Source organism: Paroedura picta, chromosome 8 (genome assembly GCF_049243985.1).
Source record: "Paroedura picta isolate Pp20150507F chromosome 8, Ppicta_v3.0, whole genome shotgun sequence".
In the NCBI taxonomy this organism is placed as follows: Eukaryota; Metazoa; Chordata; class Lepidosauria; order Squamata; family Gekkonidae; genus Paroedura; species Paroedura picta.
In genome coordinates this window covers 99,121,616-99,146,577 of record NC_135376.1, presented here as the reverse complement: position 1 = coordinate 99,146,577, position 24,962 = coordinate 99,121,616, and the positions used below count along the sequence as shown (strand labels likewise).

At 46.8% G+C, this 24,962-nt stretch overlaps 1 protein-coding gene across 2 annotated transcripts; it reads right to left on the bottom strand.

Annotated features, from left to right (window-relative positions):
• Positions 1-128: 128 nt before the first annotated feature.
• GDF2 (growth differentiation factor 2) lies at positions 129-23,564 on the bottom strand. Of its 2 annotated transcripts, none has more exons than XM_077350931.1 (2): positions 22,760-23,564; positions 129-3,538 (listed from the first exon to the last, which is right to left on the bottom strand). In XM_077350931.1, the coding sequence occupies exons 1-2, from the start codon at positions 23,121-23,123 to the stop codon at positions 2,622-2,624; spliced, it is 1,281 nt and encodes a 426-aa protein (XP_077207046.1). In that variant the 5' UTR covers positions 23,124-23,564; the 3' UTR covers positions 129-2,621. The 2 variants fall into 2 exon arrangements, with proteins under 2 accessions (XP_077207046.1, XP_077207047.1); XM_077350932.1 differs by having other exon boundaries at positions 22,784-23,558.
• Positions 23,565-24,962: the final 1,398 nt, after the last annotated feature.

The following is a 24,962-nucleotide window of genomic DNA, read 5'->3' as shown; positions in this document are numbered from 1 at the left end:
AGGCCATTCTCCCCCATTTCAGCATATGGAACCAAGAATTTGGAAGCCCCGAAAAGTCTCTTGGGGAGGGATTCGGAAATTTCAGAGGAAATTGCTATACATGCAATGTATGACTTGTCACACCTAAGCTTTATTAACCACTTTATTAATATGCAGTGCATGATGTAGCACATAGCAGTTAGCACATAGTGTTTGATATTCCTGTCCAGTAAGGGCCAATGCACAGGGAGCCCTGATCCACCATGTGTATTTGTTTGTTTGTTTGTTTGTTTATATTTGTATTTATATACCACCCTCCCCTGAGGCTCAGGGCGGTTTACATAAAACATATCTTCCCCATTACTGGGAATAGGAACCCTGTCCACATGTCTGATGCGCCCCAACCCATCTTCCCAAGTTCATATCATCCCATCCCTGAACTTGAATAGTGGAGAGATGTGAAGTTAAATAACTTTTTATTGAGAATCCCCAGCCTTTTGAGCCTGCAGCCCCCTTTGGAATTCTAATTCTGCCTCACCGGCAGAGCCACAAAATTGCTACCACAAAGTTAGTTGCAATGGCAGCTGCTGCCAATGCAATTTAAAAAAATCTGCACTGGCAATCAAGTTCATACCTTCAAGTGAGTAGCCATGTTGGTCTGAAGTGGCAGAATAGTGTGAGTCCAGCAGGAGCACCTTTCAGACCAATGAAGTTTTATTAAAGGTGTGAGCTTTTGTGTGCACAGCACACTTTGTCAGACACAATGAAAGGGAAATGACAAAGCTACCTATATAAGATGACAGAACAAATTTAGAGTCCAATGGCACCATTAAGACCAAGATATTTTTATTCAAGGTATGAGCTTTCATGTGTATGCAGTGTACGTGCAAACGAAATCTCATACCTTGAATAAAACTTTCTTGATCTTAAAGGTGCCATTGGACTCTAAACTTGTTCTGATGCTTCAGACCAACACAGCTACCCACTTGAATATAAGGTGCCAGGATCTCAGTTGATTGTCTCTATTTATCCCCAATGTTGACACTTACCCTCTACCTTGTCTGAGGAAGTTTGTATGCCCACAAAAGCTCACACCTTGAGAAAACCTGTATTTTGGTCTTAAAGGTGCCTTTGGATTCAAATTTTGTTTTACCTTCTTCCTAGAAGCATGGACAATTCCCATTTCAGCAGGTTCACTTTTTAATTACTTTTAATTACTCTCAAGTTCCACAGTTGGGAATACATCTGTTCCTCTGTTCATCTGTTGGGAATACATCTGTTCATTAAACTTTAAACTTGGCTGTTTTTATTTCTTTACTATGCCTCCTCCCAGAGTTGCATGGATGAATGATGACTTGAGAAATTTAGCTTGGTATTTCTGTAAGGCCCTTGTATCCTGTAAATATCTTCATTATGCTGAGTACTAATCCATGGCCCTCCCTCTGCTTATATGGTCTTGTCATTTCCATATCATGGTGTCTGATGAAGTGTGCTGTGCACACAAACATTTACCCCCTGAACAAGACTTTTTAGATCTTACAGTTGCCTTTGCGCTCAAACTTCAATCAAATCTATAAGTAACCTTGCTGGGCAAAAACTCCACCTGCTCCCTCACGGTTTCTTTAAAAATCTTCACAGGTACCAGGAAAGGTATTGACAGGGGCCATGGTGCCTGCGGTCACCACAGGAGACAGTATAAGGGGAAGGCCTCAGCCTCTGTGCCCGGTTTTTGGCCCTCCAGAGGAACTGGTTGGCCACTGTATGAGACAGGATGCTGGACTGGATGGACCCCTGGCCTGATCCAGCAGGGCTCATCATATCTCTTATGTCTTGGATTCTAAAAAGGATACATTCATTCATTTTTATTGAGATTGTAATTACAAATGTATCCATGTAGAGCCAAGAAGGTTCCCACAGACATCACCTTAGTGACATGTCTTCATGCACAAAGAGATGCTTAAACTCAGTCACTGTTTTCCCAGTAGCTGGGGCTTCATGCCTGGAATTGTGCTTGAAATCCTGGTGAGGAGATGGAGGAAGGCAAGAACATGTGCAGATTGCATTCCCTCCTTTCTTCACTGTTTCAAAGGGAAAGAACTTGCAATGCAATTAATACAATTCCACTAATCACTTTGGAAGAGATGATATTTCTTAAGACCTCTCCTCCCTAATATTTCTTCATATTTCCAGTTCTTTCCACAGTGGATTCCAGGGGTGGGGAAGGAAGGGAATCGCAGCTTTATTTCCCCCAGAATTTTGTGTCCCAGCTAGCAGCATGCAACCACTTGACCTACACAGTCTCTGTCTTGGACATGGCTCATGAGACCAACCAGCCCCTATGATTTCACACTCTATAAGGCGTTCTTGCCGTATGAAAAGTCCAGCTCAGTGAGGACCCTTCACAGGGGAGACTAGGATCCACTTAAGAAGAAACAGACCTAGGGAATTTCTTAGATCAGGGCTGAACTAGGCATTGAGGTGGGAATCCAGCCATTTTGATGGTCCAAAACCTGCTGATTACTTACGTCAGTGCATTGCTATGAGATGTCCGTACCAAACAAGCTGCATGTACGCCTTCATGTTTACTTGAACAATGTGCAGATTTACAGCAAAGCCAGAAGCCCCACCACCACCCCATGCTACTACCGACAGCCACATTCGGCTACTTTCATCCCTTCATACTGATACTTCAGAGTGGGGGTTCCAGCATCATCGTTATACAACATGGAGATGGCATCCAGTTTGGTTGGGACACAGCAGGCTTTGGATGCCTTCTTGGGATTCTTGTAGTGCACCAGGGTCTGAACGATGGCGTGTTTGGTTGGGGTGACATTATCAGTCAAAGGGAAGAAGCACCCCCCCTTGCACTCAAATGCCTCATAATCTTGGGGAGCAATGATCCAATTCCAGCCGATTTCTTTGAAATTCACCCGGAGGGAGGTTCTCCGGCAGTGGCTCAATTCAACACTGCGTTTGCTTCTGGTGGAAAGATTATGGATTCCGTTGTTGGCCACTGTGTTGTGCCTCTGAAACATGTTGTTGTTATTCATTAAATTCTTGCGTGCACTCTCCTGTTCATGCGCTATCATCCCCTGAAGCTCCACATGGTTCTCCTTGAGTCTGTTACTCCGATCATTGGAGAACACTATCAGCAGGGGCAAGCGGCTGGAGTCATGCAGGATGCTGAGATGCCACCTCTCACAGGAGGGGTCATTCAACGCATGACTCTCCACCAAAATGTCCAGCCGACTGCTGACCATTTTTTCTTTCCTGACCCACCTTTTCACAGTGTCCGAGACATCAAACATCACCCAGCCACATTTTTGGATATTTTTGGAGGCCAGGAAGGATTTTGTCCCTTTTGACTGCTTCCAGTGATCTGCTTCAAGAACATCATAAACAGCCAGTTTCCTTTGAATGCGAGACAAACACACTATTTCCTCCTGACAGGCAACATGGAGTCTAAGCTCTGCTCTGCTGACGTCTTCATACCCAGGGATGGAGATGTTGAATAGCAGGATGTATTCCTGAAGTGGGTCCATTTCCAGTGAAGAAACATCTGCAAGAAAACAGTTCAAAACACTGTCAGTACAATACACTACAAAGGCACATGCTGTTAACTGAATTCTGCATAAGGTGGTCATTATTCTCAGTTGGCAAATGATGTTGAAATTAAGATGGAATTCTGCTTCTATAAACTTTGCCATTTGTAAACTGAAGTTGCTCTCTGAGCTGGGAGCGGCGGTGGCAGAGGAGCGTTCCCATCATATGAAGCTTCTCTCTTCCTTCTCTTCCATATTGTACAACTAGAATTAAAGCCCGTAGTAGCTGATACAACAGGCACTAACAGGGGGGAGGGGAAAATGGCAGAGAGGGAGGTAGAAAAGAAAAGAGTGATTAATATAGAGAGAGCTTGGCAGTGGGAAGAGGAAGGGGAGGAGTTGTCCAGTCTTTAAGGGCATGGGGTTGAATGTGGGTGTTGTGTGGGAGGTTGTGGTGGCGTGGTGACGAATGAGGGTATGGGTGTGGAGAGATGGGTGTCAAGAACCTGTGGTTTGGAATGATTGTTGAGTGTGGGAGAGGACTGAACTTTGGGAATTGTGGCATAGTGGTTACAGATGAGCTTTCCAGAGCCATGTCTTCAGATATATAAAGGGGAAATCAGACTGGAGACTCTTCTTACGGTGAGATCACATGGCAACCAATTCTTCCCAGTTTTGCGTTCAACCTCAATTCCTTGTGTAGATTAGGCCACAGATCCACATGGAGTAGTCACAGTACACAGATGTCCACCCTGCTTCTTCTGTCTCAATTTTTTTTTACCGTTGATAAAATGTTATGTGCCCACATGCTTCTTTCACTGTTGCCCCTTAGAAGAAGAAGAGCTGGATTTTTGTATCCTGCTGTTTACTACCCAAAGGCATCTAAAAGTGGTTTACAAACACTTTTTCTCTTCGTCTCCCCAGAACAGACAACCTGTGAGGGATGTAGGGCTGTGAGAGGTCTGAGAGAACTAGGAATGGGCCGCAGTGACCCATCAGGCCTCAGGTGTCTTAAAGCAGTTTCCAATCACCTTCCCTTCCTCTCCCCATAACAATCTCCCCGTGAAGGAGGTGGGGTAGAGGGAGAACTAGATGCTGGGAGTATTGAAATAGCCATAAATGATGCTTTCTGATCTGTTCCAGTTGCAACACAAAACATATTCAGCAGTTAGCTAGAAAGGTATATAGGACCTGCTGGCATTTTTGTTGTTGTTGTTGTTAGGTGAGAAGTTGTGTCCGACCCATCGGGACCCCATGGACGATGATCCTCCAGGCCTTCCTGTCCTCCACCATTCCTCGGAGTCCATTTAAGTTTGCACCTACTGCTTCAGTGACTCCATCCAGCCACCTCATTCTCTGTCGTCCCCTTCTTCTTTTGCCCTCGATTGCTCCCAGCATTAGGCTCTTCTCCAGGGAGTCCTTCCTTCTCATGAGGTGGCCAAAGTATTTGAGTTTCATCTTCAGGATCTGGCCTTCTAAGGAGCAGTCCGGACTGATCTCCTCTAGGACTGACTGGTTTGTTCGCCTTGCAGTCCAAGGGACTCGCAAGAGTCTTCTCCAGCACCAGAGTTCAAAAGCCTCAATTCTTTGACGCACGGCCTTCCTTATGGTCCAACTTTCGCAGCCATACATTGCAACTGGGAAGACCATAGCCTTGACTAAACGCACTATGGCTGCCTGTACTTCTGGAAGTTCTCCACATACTGCTGGAGCCTAGCTTGTAAAATTTTGAGCATAATTTTGCTAGCATGAGAAATGAGTGCAATGGTGCGGTAGTTTGAACATTCTTTGGCATTGCCCTTCTTTGGGATTGGAATGTAAACTGACCTTTTCGAATCCTGTGGCCATTGCTGAGCTTTCCAAATTTGCTGGCATATTGAGTGTAGCAGTTTTACTGCATCGTCTTTTAAGATTTTGAATAGTTCAACTGGAATGCTGTCACCACCATTAGCTTTATTGTTGCTCAGACTTCCTAAGGCCCATTTGACTTCACATTCCAGGATGTCTGGCTCCAGGTCAGTAACAACCCCATTGTGGTTATCAGGGATGTTAAACTCGCTCTTGTATAGTTCTTCTGTATAATTTTGCCACCTTTTTTAAATCTCTTCTGCTTCTGTGAGGTCCCTACCATTTTGGTCCCTTATCATACCCATCTTTGCATGAAACGTTCTCTTCATATCTCCAATTTTCTTGAAAAGATCTCTGGTCCTCCCCATTCTATTGTTTTTTTCTATTTGTTTGCACTGTTCATTTAAGAAGGCATTCTTATCTATTCTAGATTTTCTCTGGAATTCTGCATTCAATCGGGTATATCTTTCTCTTTCTCCCTTGCCTTTCACTTCCCTTCTCTCTTTAGCTATTTGTAAAGCTTCCTCAGACAGCCATTTTGATTTTTTGCATTTCTTTTTCATTGGGATGGTTTTAGTTGCTACCTTTTGTACAATGTTGGCATTCTTATCTATTCTAGATTTTCTTATCTATTCTAGATTTTCTCTGGAATTCTGCATTCAATCGGGTATATCTTTCTCTTTCTCCCTTGCCTTTCACATCCCTTCTCTCTTTAGCTATTTGTAAAGCTTCCTCAGACAGCCATTTTGATTTTTTGCATTTCTTTTTCATTGGGATGGTTTTAGTTGCTACCTTTTGTACAATGTTGCGAACCTCCGTCCATAGTTCTTCAGGCACTCTGTCTATCAGATCTAATTCCTTAAATCTATTTGTCACCTCTACTGTATATTCGTTGGGGATATGATTTAGTTCATACCTGAGTGGCCTAGTGCTTTTCCCTACTATCTTCATTTTAAGCCTAAATTTTGCAACAAGAAGCTGATGATCAGAACCACAATCAGCTCCTGGTAGTGTTTTTACTGACTGTATAGAACTTCTCCATCTTTGGCTGCAGAGCAATCTGATTTCTGTGTTGACCGTCTGGTGATGTCCATGTGTAGAGTCGTCTCTTGGGTTGTTGGAAAAGAGTGGTGGCTATGACCATTGTATTCTCTTGACAAAATTCTACCAGCCTGTGCCCTGCTTCATTTTGTACTCCAAGGCCAAACTTGCCTGTTATCCCGGTTATCTTTTGGCTTCCTACTTTAGCATTCCAATCCCCCATGATGATAAGCACATCATTTTTTGGCGTTGCTTCTAGAAGGTGTTGTAGGGCTTCATAGAACTGGTCAACTTCATCCTCTTCAGCAGCAGTGGTTGGGCCATAGACCTGGATTACTGTGATGTTGAATGGTTTGCCTTGGATTCGAACTGAGCTCATTCTGTCATTTTGGGGATTGTATCACGCTTTTCCTATTCTCTTATTGATTATGAAGTCTACTCCATTTATTCTGCGAGATTCTTGTCCACAGTAGTATACCTGATGGTCATCTGAGTTAAATTCACCCATTTCTGTCCATTTTAGTTCATTGATTCCTAAAATGTCGATGTTCAGTCTTGTCATCTCTTGTTTGACCACGTCCAGCTTGCCTTGATTCATGGATCTGACGTTCCAGGTTCCTATGGAATAAAATTTTTTACAGCATCGGACTGTCTTTTTGCCACCAGTTACTTCCACAACTGAGCGTCCTTTCTGCTTTGGCCCAGTCGCTTCATTCATTCTGGCGCTACTCGTACTAGCCGTCTGCTCATCCCCAGTAGCATATTGGACACTTTCCAACCTGAGGGGCTCATCTTCCGGCGTCATATCGTTTTGCCTTTTGAACTTGTCCATTAGGTTTTCATGGCAAAGATACTGGAGTGGTTTGCCATTTCCTTCTCCAGTGGATCACCTTTTATCAGAGCTCTCTGCTATGATCTGTCTGTCTTGGGTGGCCCTGCATGGCATAGCTCATAGCTTCACTGAGCTACGCAAGCCCCCTTGCCACGGCAAGGCAGCGATCCTTGAAGGGGGGCTGGCATTTTAAGTACATCCTTGAGTTACAGAATTTTGAGAAGGACAGAATGAAGGCAGGATTAACATATGTCCACTTTTTAGAGATTGCAAATGTGATTTCTGAGCCTCTGTCCATTATTTTTGACATTTAAACACCACCCGCGGCACCGTGGGCGCCGCGGACTAAATAATTTGCTAAGGGCTTCTGGGGTGGGATCTGTCCGTGATGAGGAAGGGTCCGGATTGGACCGATTGGTCCCTCCAATTCCCAGCCCCAGCAACTGCGAGCCGCGCACAGCGCGGCTCACAGTTGCTCCCATCCTGACGCGGCACATCAGGCCACTACCCGCCACGTCAGGCCACTACCCGAGGGAGCCCCCGACAGCCGCGCAGAGCGCGGCTGCCGGGGGCTCCCTGCCCGGTGTCAGGCCGCTGCCCGAGGGAGCCCCTGGCAGTCACGCGGAGCGCGGCTGCCAGGGGCTCCCTGCCTTCCGTGCCGCCGCTGCCTAGACACGACACCACAGGGAGAGAGCCGTCGCCGCGGGACACACCAGACTGTGAGTGCCTAGCGCCCGCTGTACAGCGGGCTATATTTCTAGTTTATTGGATAACAGGTGAAGTGCCAGAAGATTGGAGGCAGGCAAATGTCCCTATCTTCAAGAAAGGGAAAAAGCAGGATCTGGGTAATTACAGACCCATCAGCTTGATGTCTATAAATGGCAAAATGTTAGAACAAATCATCAAACAGTTGGTCCTTGAGCAGCTAGAGTTGATAGCTCTAATTACTAAGAGTCAGCATGGCTTTCTCAAGAACAAGTCATGTCGGACTAACCTTATCGACACATCTGTCCCTCTTAATAAAAAAGTAAGAACGGTTGGGGTGGGCTGAATCCGTGATCAAAGCTTCTGGATTGGCTCCTTGGCCCCGGACTGACAAGCAGAGGAGCCAATCGGAAGGCGTGAAGTGAAGTGTCTTCCGATTGGGCCCTTACCAGGAGAGTCCAGAGTTCCATTCCCATCCACCCAGCCCAGCCAGGGGCAATCTGGGGACATTGCTGCCAGTCTGCCCCTGATCACCAAAGGGAGAGGAGGTAAGTAGGGCTGCCAAGGGGGATGAAAACGCAGGCTGTGCCAGCTCTTTTCGCCCCAAGGTTGTCCTGTCCAACTGTAACTTTGCCTCAGAACCCTGACAGAGCTGGCAGGAGGCTGCTGAATGCGTTCCCTCCCACTCCCTGCAGGCCTGCTGTGAAAGAGCCTCTGACAGGCCCTGACTGAGTGGAGGGAGGCCTTTCCAAGAGCAACACAGGGGAGCCTGAGGGCCTTCCTTTTGAGGGGGGGGAACTTTCCCCTTCTGCCAAACAGTTGTCTGACGGGGAGGCCACAGAAAAGCCCCTTCTTACTTAAAATACTGCTCTTGCTGGGGATTAGACACAGCCAAGTCATGTGTCTTTCTTCTTTGCAACTCTATGCAGATCTGAGGCCACCGCACAGTGTTATTCTGCAGACGAAACTGGGTTTTTTGTCTCCTGTTTCATCTGCGCAACAACCCTGTGCACTTGGCCTCAAGTCTTTCAATTCAACAATAACCTTTGTGGGAGGCCTTAAATGTTTCTTCTCTACCACAACCCTGTCCAAAGTAGCCCTTTCTGCCTGGGGAACTGATCTTTATACTCTGCAGGTGAGCTGTAATTGCAGGAGCTCTCCAGGCCTCACCTGGAGGTTGGCTACCCCTGGGTTGGAAATATTCCTGGAGATATGGAGGTGGACTTCAAAATCGTACAATGCCTCAGAGTTCAGCCTTCAAATGAGCCATTTTTGCCTGCAGTTGGTAGGGAGTGGTGCAGGAGTGTCCCTCCTGGCCTATGGGTTATGGCCAGCCCTTACCAGCAACTGTTTGTATTCTGGGGCGCAGACAGGCAGACCAGCATCAGTTCTGTGAGTCTGGAAAGTGCAGGAAGATCTAAATAAATATTTACAGCCTAAAACTGTACATAGTGAACATGTAAATGTCTGGAGAGGCATGGGAACTGAAATAACTTTTTTCAACCTTGGCCTGGCAAATTTTAAAAAACAGTATAAAAAACCTTACTAGGGTCAAGACTGCTGTGCACAGAGAGTCTTCCTCTTAAGGTTGTCAGCTTCCATGTTAGGTTCTCTACCCCACATCCCTCTTGGGGAGTCTGCTATGGGGAGAGTAAGGGAAGACAATTGGAAAATGCTTTGAGACACTTGAGGCCTGCTGGGTCACTGCAGCCCATTTCCAGTTCTCTCAGACCTCTCAAAGCCCCACATCCCTCACAGGTGGACTATTGTGGGGACAAGAAGGGTTTGTACACCGCTTTGAGACTCCTTTGGGTAGTAAACAACAGGGTACAAAAATCTGTTCTAAGGAGCAATCATTAAAGAAGCATGTGGGCACATAACATTTTATCAACAGTGAAAAAATGGAGAAGAAGGAACAGGGTGGACCCCTGTGTACTTTGACTACCCCATGTGTATTAGGGCAGAGGGGCATTTCGCTGTCTGTGGCGTAATTCACACAAGAAGGGAAATGACACAGAACTGGGAGGAATTGGTTGCCATGTAATCTTCCCCTAAGAAGAGTCTCCGGTCTGATTTTCCCTTCACATATCTGAAGACATGGCTCTTGAAAGCTCACATTTAACCACTATGCCACAATTCCCAAAGGTCGGTCCTCTCCCACACTCAACGAACATTCCAAACCACATGTTCTTGACACCCGTATCTCCACACCCATACCCTCATTTGCCACCACGCCACCACAACCTCCGACACAACACACACACATTCAACCCCATGCCCTTACAAACTGGACAACTCCTCCCCTTCCTCTTCCCACTGCCAAGCTCTAGTGCCCATTGTATTCTTGGATATAACAGGCTTTTCCCCAGTCTCTTTTATAAATCATAGAATCATAGAATAATAGAATTGGAAGGGACCTCATGGGTCATCTAGTCCAACCCCCTGCACTATGCAGGACATTCACATCCCAGTCGCTAATCTAATGTATGTAACCTGCCACTCCTTTGCCTTCACAGAATCAGCCTCTCCATCAGATGGCTATCTAGCCTCTCTTTAAAAATTTCTAAAGATGGAGAACCCATCACCTCCCGAGGAAACCTGTTCCACTGAGAAACCGCTCGAAATGTCAGGAACTTCTTATGGATGTTTAGATGGAATTTTTTTTTTGCATTAATTTCATCCCATTCATTCTGGTCTGTCGCTCTGGGGCAAGAGAGAACAATTCTGCTCCATCCTCCATATGGCACCCTTTTAAATAACCTGAAGATGGTTATCAGATCCCCTCTCAGTCATCTCTAGGCTAAAAAGACCAAGCTCTCCCAACCTTTCTTCATATGTGTTGGTCTCCAAACCCCTCACCATCTTTTTTGACCTCCTCTGGACACGTTCCAGTTTGTCAACAATCCTCTTCAACTGGGGTACCCAAAACTGAACACAGTACTCCAAGTGAGGCTGAAACAGAGCAGAGTAAAGCGGTACCATCACCTCCTGTGATCTGGACACGATACTCCATTTGATGCAACCCCATTTGATACAACCCAAAATACCATTTGCCACTGAGTCACACTGCTGACTCATGTTCACTGTATGGTCTACTAAGACTCCTTGATCATATTCGCACATGCTACTGCCAAGACAAGTCTCCCCCATCTTATATAGGTTTTTCCTATCCAAATGCAGAACTTTACATTTGCCCCTATTGAACTTCATTTTATTCAGTTTAGCCCACTTCTCGAGCCTATCAAGATCATCCTGCATTCTGTTGCTGTGTTCAGTTGTGTTTGCTACCCCTCCCGGTTTAATATCATCTGCAAATTTAATGTATCCCCTCTAATCCCTCATTCAAATCATTTATACGTATGTTGAACAACACAGGCCCCAGGACAGATCCTTGGGGTACTCCACTTGTCACTCTTTTCCAAGAAGATGCTGAACCATTAACAAGTACCCTCTGGGTATGATTTGTCAACCAGTTATTGATCCAACTGATAGAATTAGGATCCGGACCACATTTTACCAACTTGTGAACAAGAATATCATGTGGAACCTTATCAAAAGCTTTACTGAAATCCAGATAAACTATGTCCACGGCATGCCCCTGATTCAGCAAGGTAGTCACTTTCTCGAAAAAAGAGATAAGGTTGGTCTGACATGACTTCTTGCGAAACCCATGCTGAGTCTTAGAAATCACAGCTCTCAGTTCCAGCTGCTCAAGGACTGAGTATTTGATTATTTGTTTCAAAATTTTGCCAACTACAGATGTCAAGATGACTGGTCGATAATAATAACAACAACAACAACAACAACAACAACAACAACAACAATAATAATAATAGAACTCTGTATCTTCTGGAGTATTTGCCAATCCTCCGAATTTGGTGTCATCTGCAAACTTGATGAGTAGTCCTTCCACCACCTCATCTAGATCATTAATAAATATGTTAAAAAGTACCGGACCAAGCACCGAGCCCTGAGGTACCCCGCTACTCACCTCCCTCCAGTCTGATGAAACACCATTGACAACAACTCTTTGAGTGCGGTTCTCTAACCAATTCCCTATCCACCTAACGATATGAAAATTCAGATTGCAGTCCAATTTATCCATCAGAACATCATGGGGAACCTTATCAAAAGCTTTACTAAAATCCAAGTAAACGACATCAACCAAATTTCCACGATCCAGCAAACCTGTTACTTGGTCAAAAAAGGAAACCAGGTTGGTCTGACAGGACCTGTTGGAGCTCCTGCAGTGTTTTCTTCTTTCTGGAATAGTCATTGATTGAGCATGCAATAGCTCTTGTTTGAGTAGCGCCCACCCTTCACGTGCTCCCTTCCCTTCCAGCATTCTCATCCATGACATTAATCATGTCTCTGAGTTTATTAAAGATTGCCCTACAAAAATCCAACATCCGCGTCTGGCTACAAGCTCCGTTGCCTCCCCATCTCAAAAGGAATTATATGAGGTCATGGTTACTTCCCCCTAGGGTCCCCACCTCCTTCACCTCATCCCCCAACTCTTGCCTGTTGGTCAGGATTAAGTCCAGTATGGCTGAACCTCTTGTGGGTTCATCTACCATTTGATAAATGAAATTGTCAGCCCGGTAGGTCAGAAAGTTGCATGACTGAGGACGCTTTGCAGAGTTTGTTTCCCAGCACACATCTGGGAAATTGAAGTCACCCATGATGACAAGGTCCTGGGTTATTTTCTTAAGCTGCTCACAAAGTGCAGCATCCACATCCTCTCGTTGGTCATGCGGTCGGTAGCAGACACCAACCATCACACTGTTTGTTTTCCCCTTGCTTATTTTCACCCAGATGCTTTCCACTGTAGATATACTCTCCTTTACTAGAATTTCCTGACAGGTAAGCCCTTTCCTCACATACAATGCCACTCTTCCACTTCTTCGATCTATTCTGTTTTTTCTGAACAGTTCATATCCATCCACTATTACATTCCAGTCATGAGAATCATTCCACCAAGTTTCTGTGATGCCTACTAGATCATACCTTTCCATCAGCATGAGAAGTTCCAGCTCTTCCTTCTTATTGCCCATGATTCGGGTGTTAGTATAAAGGCATCTGAATACTTTTACTTTTGGTTCCCTATGAGCAGGCCTTCCTGGTTGGGCTGCCCCCGATCGGTCTCCTTCCTTACACTCCCTATGTTGAACGTCTTCTTCCCCTTGTGGCTTCAGTTTAAAGCTCTCCTGATGAATCTCCCCAGGTTCCTGCCAAACACATTCTTCCCCAACTTCGATAAGTGCAGTCCATCAGGTGCTAGTAGGCCTTCCTCAAGAAATCCTATCCCATGGTCCCAGAAACCAAATCTCTCCTGCAGGCACCAACTACGCAGCCACTGATTCACCTCCATTATCTTCCTCTCCTGATGCATTCCTCTTCCCTTGACAGGCAAGCTTGAAGAGAATACCACTTATGCCCCCATTTGCTTGAGCTTCCTCCCTAGATCTTGATAGTCTCTTTTAATAAGAGCGATGGTATTCACAGACATGTCATTCATATCCACATGGACCATCACAAATGGGTAGCGATCCCTAGATTTGAGTAGTTTGTGCAGCCATTCAGAAACGTCTTTAATTTTTGCCCATGGCAAGCAACACACCTCTCAGTTTAGGGGGTCGGTCTCAGCCACATGGCGATCCATTCATCTTAGCAAGGAGTCTCCAATTACCAGTACTCTCCATTTTCTTTTCTTCTCAACACCATTGCCAAGAGACGTCATTGCCGCCACCTGAGCCCCTGCTCTGCTTGCTTTCCCGCTGGCGCCCCTGACTTCCTGCCGCCTCCTGGGAGGGTGCTGCCAGCAGCAGCTGTGCAGTGCCACGCCAAGGGAAAGCCAGTGGCAGAGTGGCAGGGCAGCCCCCTAGGCAGCAGCCGGCAAGGAGGATGAGGAGGAGCCTCGGCCCGGTACTGACTGATCTACAGACCGGTACCGGTCTCCAGACCGGGGGGGTTGGGGACCACTGGTATACGGCACTGGTCAGACCACACCTGGAGTACTGTGTGCAGTTCTGGAGGCCTCACTTCAAGAAGGACGTAGATAAAATTGAAAGGGTACAGAGGAGAGCGGTATATGTGCCTGAGCTAGAATGGCCAAAATGGAGGATAAGAACCAGAGGGTGCTGACTGAAGGAACCATGGGGACCAAAACAAACACTGTTGTTAGTGTCTTTTTTGCAAGAAAGGGACAGAATGAACAACAATGGTGCCTCTCGAGGCAGGAATAACACTATGGGTGGGTCTGAGGGAAAATGCCCTGAAGGTGATAGCAGCAGACAAGCATGTTGGAGGGCTGCACAGAAAGAGGCTGGGGGTCACATGCGGCCCGTGGGCCTCAGGTTCGGAACCCCTGGACTAGATGACCCCAGAGGTCCCTTCCAACTGTATGATTCTGTGATTGCACGTTTTCTATATTATTTTTGACTTGCAGGTGGCGACTATCCCAGTAACAACGCTGACCACCAAGAACCGCGGCGCTCCGGCTCCACACCTCGCTCCTAGCCGGGAGGATGGGACAACTTCCGCCGCGGGATCCCTGGGAAGCAACATCGGAGGACCCAACAGGCGTCCACCTCCATTAGGTCCCCTGTCGCTTGGCCCTGGGCCCCTGGCCTCCCAGCCGGGTAGGCCGCGCCTGGTTAACAGCCGGTCTCATTAGTGAGACCCCCTACTCCGGGGAGTCCTGTCGCAGATGAGCACCCTGCAAACAGGCTCCCTACCTGGTATAACCCATGACTGCGACGAAGAACTTTAACGTCAAAAGGGGGGGGGGAACGGGAGGGTGACTGTCTTGGCTCGAAAGGGGGCGGGCTGCCTGTTCCAGGCCTATTTAAGGCCAACAGCCCCGCCCCTTGCTGTCGCGCCGCGGTGCGGCCCGTTGACATGTCTGGGTCCATGCCGCTCCCAGGTGCCCCCGCCTCGTCAATGGCGGCCACGCTTAATCACGGCTGCTACTTGTCAGTCGTATAAATCTGCACACCATAAAATGTTACAGTTATAAAATTGTGTCAATCAGGTTGTGCATAATATTCTCAGAAGATTTAAATTAGGAAGTCTTAAATTGATTGTAGTCTGGGGGACCGAGTAGATATGGACACAACCTACGTTCCTCATATTCGCCACCTACTCAGTCTCCCAGACCACAAACTATTTAAGACTTTCTAATTTAAATCTCCTGAGAATATTATGCACAACCTGATTGGACAAAATGTTATAAGAAATGTTATATATACTGTAAAAAGCTATGGTGTGCAAAATCATACGACTGACAAAAATAAAATTGAAAATGTGCAATGACCAGTTTGCGTTTTGGCTTGACTGAAGAATTTGTCCAATAAAGAAGATTTTTCAGCCACTTAGAACATTGGCCTCGTTGTCCATTTACTTTGCTCTCAGCAATACTGACAGATTGTCTTCATTTAAATTCAGGGCCAGGAAGAACTCCATAGCTGCTTATCACCATTGCTTTAGGGTTGGTCTTCTTGTGGCGCAGGGTGGTAAGGCAGCAGAAATGCTGTCTGAAGCTGTCTGCCCATGAGGCTGGGAGTTCAATCCCAGCAGGCGGCTCAAGGTTGACTCAGCCTTCCATCCTTCCGAGGTCAGTGAAATGAGTACCCAGCTTGCTGGGGGGTAAACGGTAATGACTGGAGAAGGCACTGGCAAACCACCCCGTATTGAGTCTGCCATGAAAACGCTAGAAGGCGTCACCCAAGGGTCAGACATGACCCGGTGCTTGCACAGGGGATACCTTTACCTTTACCACCAGGGAAGCTGAGCTGGGAGTCACTGGCGAGAAGGTTATGGCAAAGGGTTTAGGACTGAGGCCTGCTATGTCTCTGCAGAACAGAATCAGAGGACTGAAAACAGAGATGAACAGATCCCCTTCACCAGATGTCATGTTTTAAAGGAGGATGTCTCTGTGGAAGACCATTTGTTTTGCATGTTGAATGATGGTCCCAGTTACTGAATCTGGCAGTAGACAACATGAAAGACTCTGAGACCCTGGAGAGCCCCTGCCAGTCTGGACAGACAATGCTGACTTTGATGAACCAGGAGTCTGACTCAGTAGAAGGTGGTTTTGTGTATACTCCTCCTTGTCCAACATAAGTTCGGAAATAGCCCTCCAGAAAATAAAAGACCATTTTTGAATCACTGGGGCTTTGTCCCCCATGCCCATGTTTTCATAATGGGGTCCTGCAAGGGCCTCAAAGGGGAGGGGCACATTGAAGCTTTGTTGACCCTTTGAGATGGACAGTGCAGAGAAAGAGAGAATAGACAAAAGCTCCTCTTTTGGGAGATGGGCTGCTTGCTGTTGAAGATACCCCCTTCCTTCAGGCCTGCCCTGAAGCCTCCCCTGCCTCCCTACCATGTGCCCCTTCCCCCTGCCAGCTGTTCATTTTGTTCTTTACTCAGATCTCTTCCCTGGGACTCAGTGTTGTTGTTGTTAGGTGTGAAGTCGTGTCTGACCCATCGCGACCCCATGGACAATGATCCTCCAGGCCTTCCTGTCCTCTACCATTCCCATTTAAGTTTGCACCTACTGCTTCAGTGACTCCATCCAGCCACCTCATTCTCAGTAGCTCCTGCCAAATGCCATTCCCCGCCCAGCCATTTCCTTGAGCCCCCCTCTGCCCTTGTTAGTAGCCCACCCAACTTTGCCCCTTGCTGCAGGGGTTGTCAACCTCCAGGTGAGGCCTGGAGATCTCCTGGCATTCCAAATGAGCTCCAGACTTCAGGATTATGTTTGTTTATTTATTATATTTATATACTGCCCTCCCTGGAGGCTCAGGGCGGTTTCCCTGGAGAAAATGGTAATTGTATCTAGGATTGCCAGCTCTGGGTTGGGAGATATCTGGAAGTGCAGGCGGGTGGAACCTGGGGAGGATGGAGTTTGAGAAGAGGAGGGACTTTGGTGGGGGATAGAGCAGCCATTTTCACCAGGGGGACAGACCTCTGTCACCTGGAAATAAGTAGTAATCCCAGGAGATCTCAGCCTCCCTCATCTCATCCCCCTGAACCCCCTCTCCTACTCCACATCTGCACTTCTCAGGGTCCAGTTCCAAATCCCCAGGAATTTATCAACCCAGAGTTTGCTACAAAGACCTGTGGCATGTGGCACGTGGGGGAAATGACTGCTTTGAAGGGTGGGTGCTACGCTCTTGTGACCCACAGGTCCATCCCTCCCTTCCCAGACTCTGCCTTTGCCAGGATCCACCCTCAAAATCTCCAGGACTTTCCCAGCATAGAGCTGGCAACCCTTCTTACATCCAGTTCCTGACTGGTGTTGCAGTGAGGACTCTGGAGCATTGGGCCCACAGTAGTCCCTCCCCTTCCCAGGCCCCACTCCCAAAATCTTCAGGAATTTTCCAACCCAGAACTGGCAACTCTATCTCAAGGACTTGTAGACCTTTAGGAACTATAGTTGCTAACTGCAGATTGGGAAATTTCTGAATATTTGGGGATGGGGCCCCAGGAGGGTGGGGTTTGGGGAAGGGACCTTAGCAGGGTAGTACACCATAGAGTTCCCCATCCAAATCAGCAATTTCCTTCAGGGAAGCTGACCTCTGGGGATCAATCATAATCTCAGGAGACCACCAGGCCCCACCCGTAGGTTGGCAGCCCTGTATAGAGACCCAATTCTCCGTCTGTATCACAAAGCAAATAAGATGATCCTTCCTAAGAGCTGTTGCACGGATCTGGGCCTGAACGCAGTCTTGGTTGCTTGAGTCATCACAGTGGTCCCCAACCCCTGGTCCGGGGACCAATACCAGTTCGTGGATCATTCAGTACCGGGCCCCCCGGCTGCTGCCTCGGGGGCTGCCCTGCCACTCTGCTGCCGGCTCACCTTTGGTGCTCTCCAGCGGCTGCCATGGCTGGGGCTCCCCCTCAGTGTGGCACTGCATAGCTGCTGCTGGCAGCACCCCCCAGCGGGCACCGGCGGGAAAGCAAGTGGAGCAGGGGCTCAGGCGGCATCTACGTCCCTCGTCAAAAGGCTACCCCCCCGGTCCCTGGTGATAAAAAGGTTGGGGACCACTGAGCAATTTGCTCTACACTCAACTGCTCGCAACACACTGAAGAATTTGTGCTGCATAGCTTGATCATGAAAGTCACAAAGGGAAGAGTCAGGGATGGGCATATGCTTGCCAATGTCCGAGTGGTGACTGGGTCTCTGGGATTTTGACTGATCTCCAGAAGACAGAGGTCAGATCCATTGAAGAAAATGGCTGCTTTGGAAGGTGAACTCTGAGTTCCCCTCCTCAAACCCTGCCCTCTTCAGGCTCCAACCCCCAAATCTCCAAGGAATCCCTCGCCAAGAACTGGAAACACAACTTGGCCCCTCAGACTCTCTGAATCTAGACCTCTTTGATGTTGTAAGTTGTCTGAATCCTAAATAATAACTTTAAAAGGGGAACAAAATGCCCTGCTCTTCATCAGTGGATAGCTCAAGGGAGGAAGCTGAGGATATGACTGGAATGTAATGGTGGATGGAGATGAACTGTTCAGAAAAAACAGAATAGATCGAAGAGGTGGAGGAGTGGCACTGTATGTGAGGAAAGGGCTTACCTGTCAGGAAATTCTAGTGAAGGAGAGCATATCTACAGTGGAAAGCATCTGGGTGAAAATAAGCGAGGGGAAAACAAACAGTGTGGTGGTTGGTGTCTGCTACCGACCGCCTGACCAACGAGAGGATGTGGATGCTGTGAGCAGCTTTGGAAAGCGGCTTTGTGAGCAGCTTGAGAAAATATCCAAGCGGCAGGACCTTGTCATCATGGGTGACTTCAATTTCCCAGATGTGTGCTGGGAAACAAACTCTGCGATGCGGCCTCAGTCATGCAAGTTTCTGACCTGCCTGGCTGACAATTTCATTAATCAAATGGTAGATGAACCCACAAGAGGTTCAGCCATACTGGACTTAATACTGACCAACAGGCAAGAGTTGGTGGATGAGGTGAAGGAGGTGGGGACCCTAGGGGGAAGTGACCATGTCCTCATAGAATTCCTTTTGAGATGGGGAGCCAAGGAAGCTTGTAGCCAGACGCGGATGTTGGATTTTTGTAGGGCAAACTTTAATAAACTCAGAGACATGATGAGTGTCATACCATGGACAAGAATGCTGGAAGGGAAGGGAGCATGTGAAGGGTGGGCGCTACTCAAACAAGAGCTATTGCATGCTCAATCAATGACTATTCCAGAAATACGAAAACACTGCAGGAGCTCTAAGAAGCCTATTTGGATGAACAGAGAACTTCAAGAGGAACTAAGAAAGAAAAGGAAAATGTTCAGGAAATGGAGGGAAGGACAGAGCTCTAAAGAAGAGTACCTACAGGTTACTAGGCACTATACATCAATCATCAGAAAGGCCAAAGCTGAGAGTGAGCTAGATTGGCAAAGGAAGCCCATTGTAACAAGAAAAGATTTTTCAGTTATGTGAGGAGCAAATGTAAAGTAAAGGAGGCAATAGGCCCACTGTTGGGTGCGGATGGACAAACTCTAACGAAAGATGCAGAGAAAGCAGAAAGGCTTAGTGCCTATTTTACATCTGTTTTTTCCCATAGGTCAAAGTGTTTAGGCACATCTAGAGATGGCTGTAGCCAAAGGATAGTGTCGGGGTGGCAGGTTAACATGGATAGAGAGGTTGTCGAGAGGCATTTAGCTGCACTGGATGAGTTCAAATCCCCTGGTCCAGATGAAATGCACCCGAGAGTACTCAAAGAACTTTCCAGAGAACTTGCACAGCCCTTGTCCATCATCTTCGGAACCTCTTTAAGGACTGGAGATGTCCCGGAGGACTGGAAAAGAGCAAACGTTATTCCGATCTTCAAAAAAGGGAGGAAGGATGACCCGGGAAACTACAGACCAGTGAGTCTGACCTCTGTTGTGGGGAAGATAATGGAGCAGATATTAAAGGGAGCAATCTGCAAACATCTGGAGGACAATTTGGTGATCCAAGGAAGTCAGCATGGATTTGTCTCCAACAGGTCCTGCCAGACCAACCTGGTTTCCTTTTTTGACCAAGTAACAGGTTTGCTGGATCGGGGAAATTTGGTTGATGTCATTTACTTGGATTTTAGTAAAGCTTTTGACAAGGTTCCCCATGATGTTCTGATGGATAAATTGAAGGACTGCAATCTGGATTTTCAGATCGTTAGGTGGATAGGGAATTGGTTAGAGAACGGAACTCAAAGAGTTGTTGTCAATGGTGTTTCATCAGACTGGAGAGAGGTGAGTAGCGGGGTACCTCAGGGTTCGGTGCTCGGCCCGGTACTTTTTAACATATTTATTAATGATCTAGATGAGGGGGTGGAGGGACTACTCATCAAGTTTGCAGATGACACCAAATTGGGAGGACTGGCAAATACTCCGGAAGATAGAGAGAGAGTTCAACGAGATCTGAACACAATGGAAAAATGGGCAAATGAGAACAAGATGCAATTTAATAAAGATAAGTGTAAAGTTCTGCATCTGGGTCAGAAAAATGAAAAGCATGCCTACTGGATGGGGGATACGCTTCTAGGTAGCACTGTGTGTGAACGAGACCTTGGGGTACTTGTGGATTGTAAACTAAACATGAGCAGGCAGTGTGATGAACGGTAAAAAAGGCAAATGCCATTTTGGGCTGTATCAACAGAGGCATCACATCAAAATCACAAGATGTCATAGTCCCATTGTATACGGCACTGGTCAGACCACACCTGGAGTACTGTGTGCAGTTCTGGAGGCCTCACGTCAAGAAGGACGTAGATAAAATTGAAAGGGTACAGAGGAGAGCGACGAAGATGATCTGGGGCCAAGGGACCAAGCCCTATGAAGATAGGTTGAGGGACTTGGGAATGTTCAGCCTGGAGAAAAGGAGGTTGAGAAGGGACATGATAGCCCTCTTTAAGTATTTGAAAGGTTGTCACTTGGAGGAGGGCAGGATGCTGTTTCTGCTGGCTGCAGAGGAGAGGACACGCAGTAATGGGTTTAAACTTCAAGTACAACGATATAGGCTAGATATCAGGAAAAAGTTTTTCACAGTCAGAGTAGTTCAGCAGTGGAATAGGCTGCCTAAGGAGGTGGTGAGCTCCCCCTCACTGGCAGTCTTCAAGCAAAGGTTGGATACACACTTTTCTTGGGTGCTTTAGGATGCTTAGGGCTAATCCTGCGTTGAGCAGGGGGTTGGACTAGATGGCCTGTATGGCCCCTTCCAACTCTATGATTCTATGATTCTATGATATTCAGGAGAAAGTCCTCCCGCACCCTTCCTCTCAAACCCGAGTGAAAATTCATTCTTAACACCAAGAGGGCAAACATATGCACATGAATGATCCACCACTATTGCTAAGGAAATAAATTATCCTACAAAAGCTCACCCCACCTCTTCCTCATGTCCATTGAGCTACCTCTTACTGACAGATTGTATGCTGCAGTGGTTAGAGTGCTGGATGAGATTCTGGGAGACCAAGGTTCAAATTCCCACTCTGCCATGGAAGCTCACTGGGGTGACTTAGGGCCAGTCACTCTCAGCCGAATCTACCTCTCAGGCTTGTTGTGAGGATAAGATAGGAAAGGGAGGATGTGGGAAGTACCTTTGGGTTTGCATTAGGGAGAGAGGACAGATTCAAGTCAAGTCACTAAATAAATAACAATCATGCCCATTCTTCTCTGTGGGCCTGACTATATTCCAGATGGTGAAAACTTTCATCCCAGTTACTGGCACCTGGCACCCAATGGTCCAGATCCTGCCCTTAATAAGCATCTTTCTGAGTTGCCCTATTTGTATAGATGCACACACAAGAAGTCAACACCAGGTCTAGTTGGTTAAATTTCTTTCCCCTGTACTTTCTCCCACCTGCCTATGTATCTTGGTCTAAGCTGGTCAGAACTTGCCAGTGGGAGATGGGAGCTAAGTGCTCGGAAGTGAACATTGGGCCACCATGAAAAACAGGACTCTTGGAGGGGCAGACCATACTCTTAACTCTCGAGGGCTGACCTGCTGTCCATTCTGGTGACCAATGAGACAACTCCCTTGGGAACCTGGGCCTTATGAGGATCCCATTCATATTCACATTTCCCACCCAAATTTCCATGCTTCCTGGTGGTGGTGTACCACTAGGTAACAGCTCTATTAATGGCAACTCTGTAGGGTTTTCAAGGCAAGAGACATTCAGAGGTGGTCTGCCATTGCTCTGCCTCTGTGTAGCAACCCTGGACTTTCTCAGTGGTTTCCCATCCAAGAACTAACTAGGGACACCCTGTTCAGCTTTTGAGATCTCATGAGACCAGGTTACCGGAGCCATTCTCATATGCACTTAAATCTCAAACTGAGATTGTTCAACATCAAAGTAGGTAGCCGTGTTGGTTGAAGTAGCACAACAAAACTGGAGTCCAGTCCGGCACCTTTAAGGTCAACAAAGATTTATTCAAGGTGTGAGCTTTCAAGCGCAGGCACCCTGACGTAGTGTGAGGAAGTGTGCATGCACACAAAAGCTCACACCTTGAATAAATCTTTGTTGGTCTTAAAAGTGCCTGAGTGGACTCCAATTTTACTGAGATTACTCATAGCTCAGAAATCTAGGCTTACTGTTTAGCTACTCTCTGGGGGTTGGGGAAAATTTTGGGAGGCTAATCCCCAGTTCCTGTGTCCAGTTTGGTACAGACAGGCAAAATGGCTCTCTCTCTCCTAGGATATAGGGAAACCAAAGAAGCAAATGCTGCTCACAGGATCAGAGACAGAGGGAGAGAGAGAGAGAGAGAGAGGGGGGGGGATATTCACCATCGTGCCTGGGGTCCCCAAGGGACAAGGACATCTCACCCATGCATTGGAGACACGTCCTACCTTCAGGGCTGAAGCTGCGCACAATGTTGGATATGGGGCTGGAAGACTTGTCCCTGGTATATCTGTTGTACAAGTCGATCATGAACTGAGGTGGCTCCTCTTGGGACTTCTCTTGTGAAGGGACTTCTGACAAATTCAAGCTCCTCAGGAAATCAGCTTTCAAATTCTCCAGGAAAGCTTTGAAGTTGAAATGAACTGCTCCCTCCACGTTCCCAAGTTCACCAGAGTCTCCGTGCATGTTTTCATTTATAAGTAACCTGCCCTGATTCACCAAGGGTTTGCCATGGGCTAGATGAAGGAAGAGGATATTCAGAAAAACCCAGGCATCCAAAAAATGCATCTTGCAAATGTTCAGTGGTTCCAAAAAGGAAAGGACTGAGAATGATCTGGAAGACCACACTTCTTGTCTGATGAGAGACTGGAGGAAAAGCAGGGGACCGCAATGGCTGGCCACTGTGTCTGCTGAAGTTTTTTCCAGCTACGGCCCCTTGGGAGTTGTTGCGCAGATTGGTTGCACACTTGTCCTTATCTTGAACCATTGATGTTACATTTCGGCCCCTTATCTATCCAGACTCTGTGCTAATGAAGATTGTATAAACATCAGACAAACACATATGCCTGGAGAACACAATTGGCATCCAGGAAAAAAATCTATCTCCGTCTTTGGAGTCATAATCGCTGCTTAATTATGGTTCTTTTATCATTTCCTTGCCAGCAAGAAGCTGTATTTGAAAACAGCCTTGGTTGGGGGTAGAGTGGGGCAAAATGTTCGCCTTGGTTCTCACAGCAAACAAACTCAGGATGAAAGATGAAGAGCAACATGCCATCTGTTCTTTACTCGTGGATGTGCTCTCCCAACTGCTCAGCTCTTGGGTAGGTGAAAAGAAAAAACAGATTCTCCTGTCCCTCTAGCTGCAGGGTATTTAAAGAGAACAGGTGCTCCACCTACCTGAAATTAATGGGAAACTGTCACATCCATGAGACGTGATCGGCATTTGTGTGGTGGGCGTGAGAGACCAGGCGAACAACCATAGGAACTATTGTATCTATTTCTTTTATTAAAATGAAGCATTCAATCAGATCAGGAGTAATTTTAAAAATATTTTAAAACGATAAATTCTTTCTATTTTAGTAAATAAAGTAATACTGCTACTAATCCAAGAGCTGATTTAACAGCCTGAAACATGAACAAAATGATACCAGCCTCTGCAGTATCCAGTTCCATAATCTGTGCTCAAAATTTCTACAATGAGAATAAAGACACCTTTGACTAGCAACATCTCTCTAGGTTTTGATTACCTCTTCTCATGATATAGATTATGCTTCTGTGTTTAACACAGATTATACTTTCACTTTAAAATCCAACATCTGTGATTCAGAATGGATGCATTTGTTTTATCTCTGTGTGAGGTCTTGATAGTTTTTGTTCGGTTGCAGAAGCCAGCCCAAATTCTTAGGAGCCAGACTTCTATTTCTGCCTTCAGAATTGGAGGGGGGTGATATGTTCTGATTACTGTTAAGCAACAAACCTCCAAAGTAGCAGGGGCTCCAATGCCCTTTTTGTGCCAAGCTTTGTTGTATCTCACTGCATTTGGACGGAACCCCAAGAGAATTCCCTCGCAGAAGTGGATTTTCCTTGGTCTCACTGCTGCCTCCCTGACCCCCTTCAAGGGTCCTCCGAAAACTCAGGAGACTCCAGCGAATAACAATGGGTCCATATGTGTGGGCTGCACTGGGAGCTCTCCCCTCCCATGGCAGTGCCACTCATCACATCCACAGATATGAAGGACTGGAAGAAAACACACATACGAAACCCCTGAGTAGAATTTTTTCTTCAATAAGGACATGTGAAGTAAGGTTCTCCTGCATTGAATCATAGAATCATAGAATCATAGAGTTGGAAGGGGCCATACAGGCCATCTAGTCCAACCCCTGCTCTACGCAGGATCAGCCCAAAGCATCCTAAAGCATCCAAGAAAAGTGTGTATCCAACCGTTGCTTGAAGACTGCCAGTGAGGGGGAGCTCACCACCGCCTTAGGCAGCCTATTCCACTGCTGAACTACTCTGACTGTGAAAAATGTTTTCCTGATATCTAGCCTATATCGTTGTACTTGAAGTTTAAACCCATTACTGCGTGTCCTCTCCTCTGCAGCCAACAGAAACAGCATCCTGCCCTCC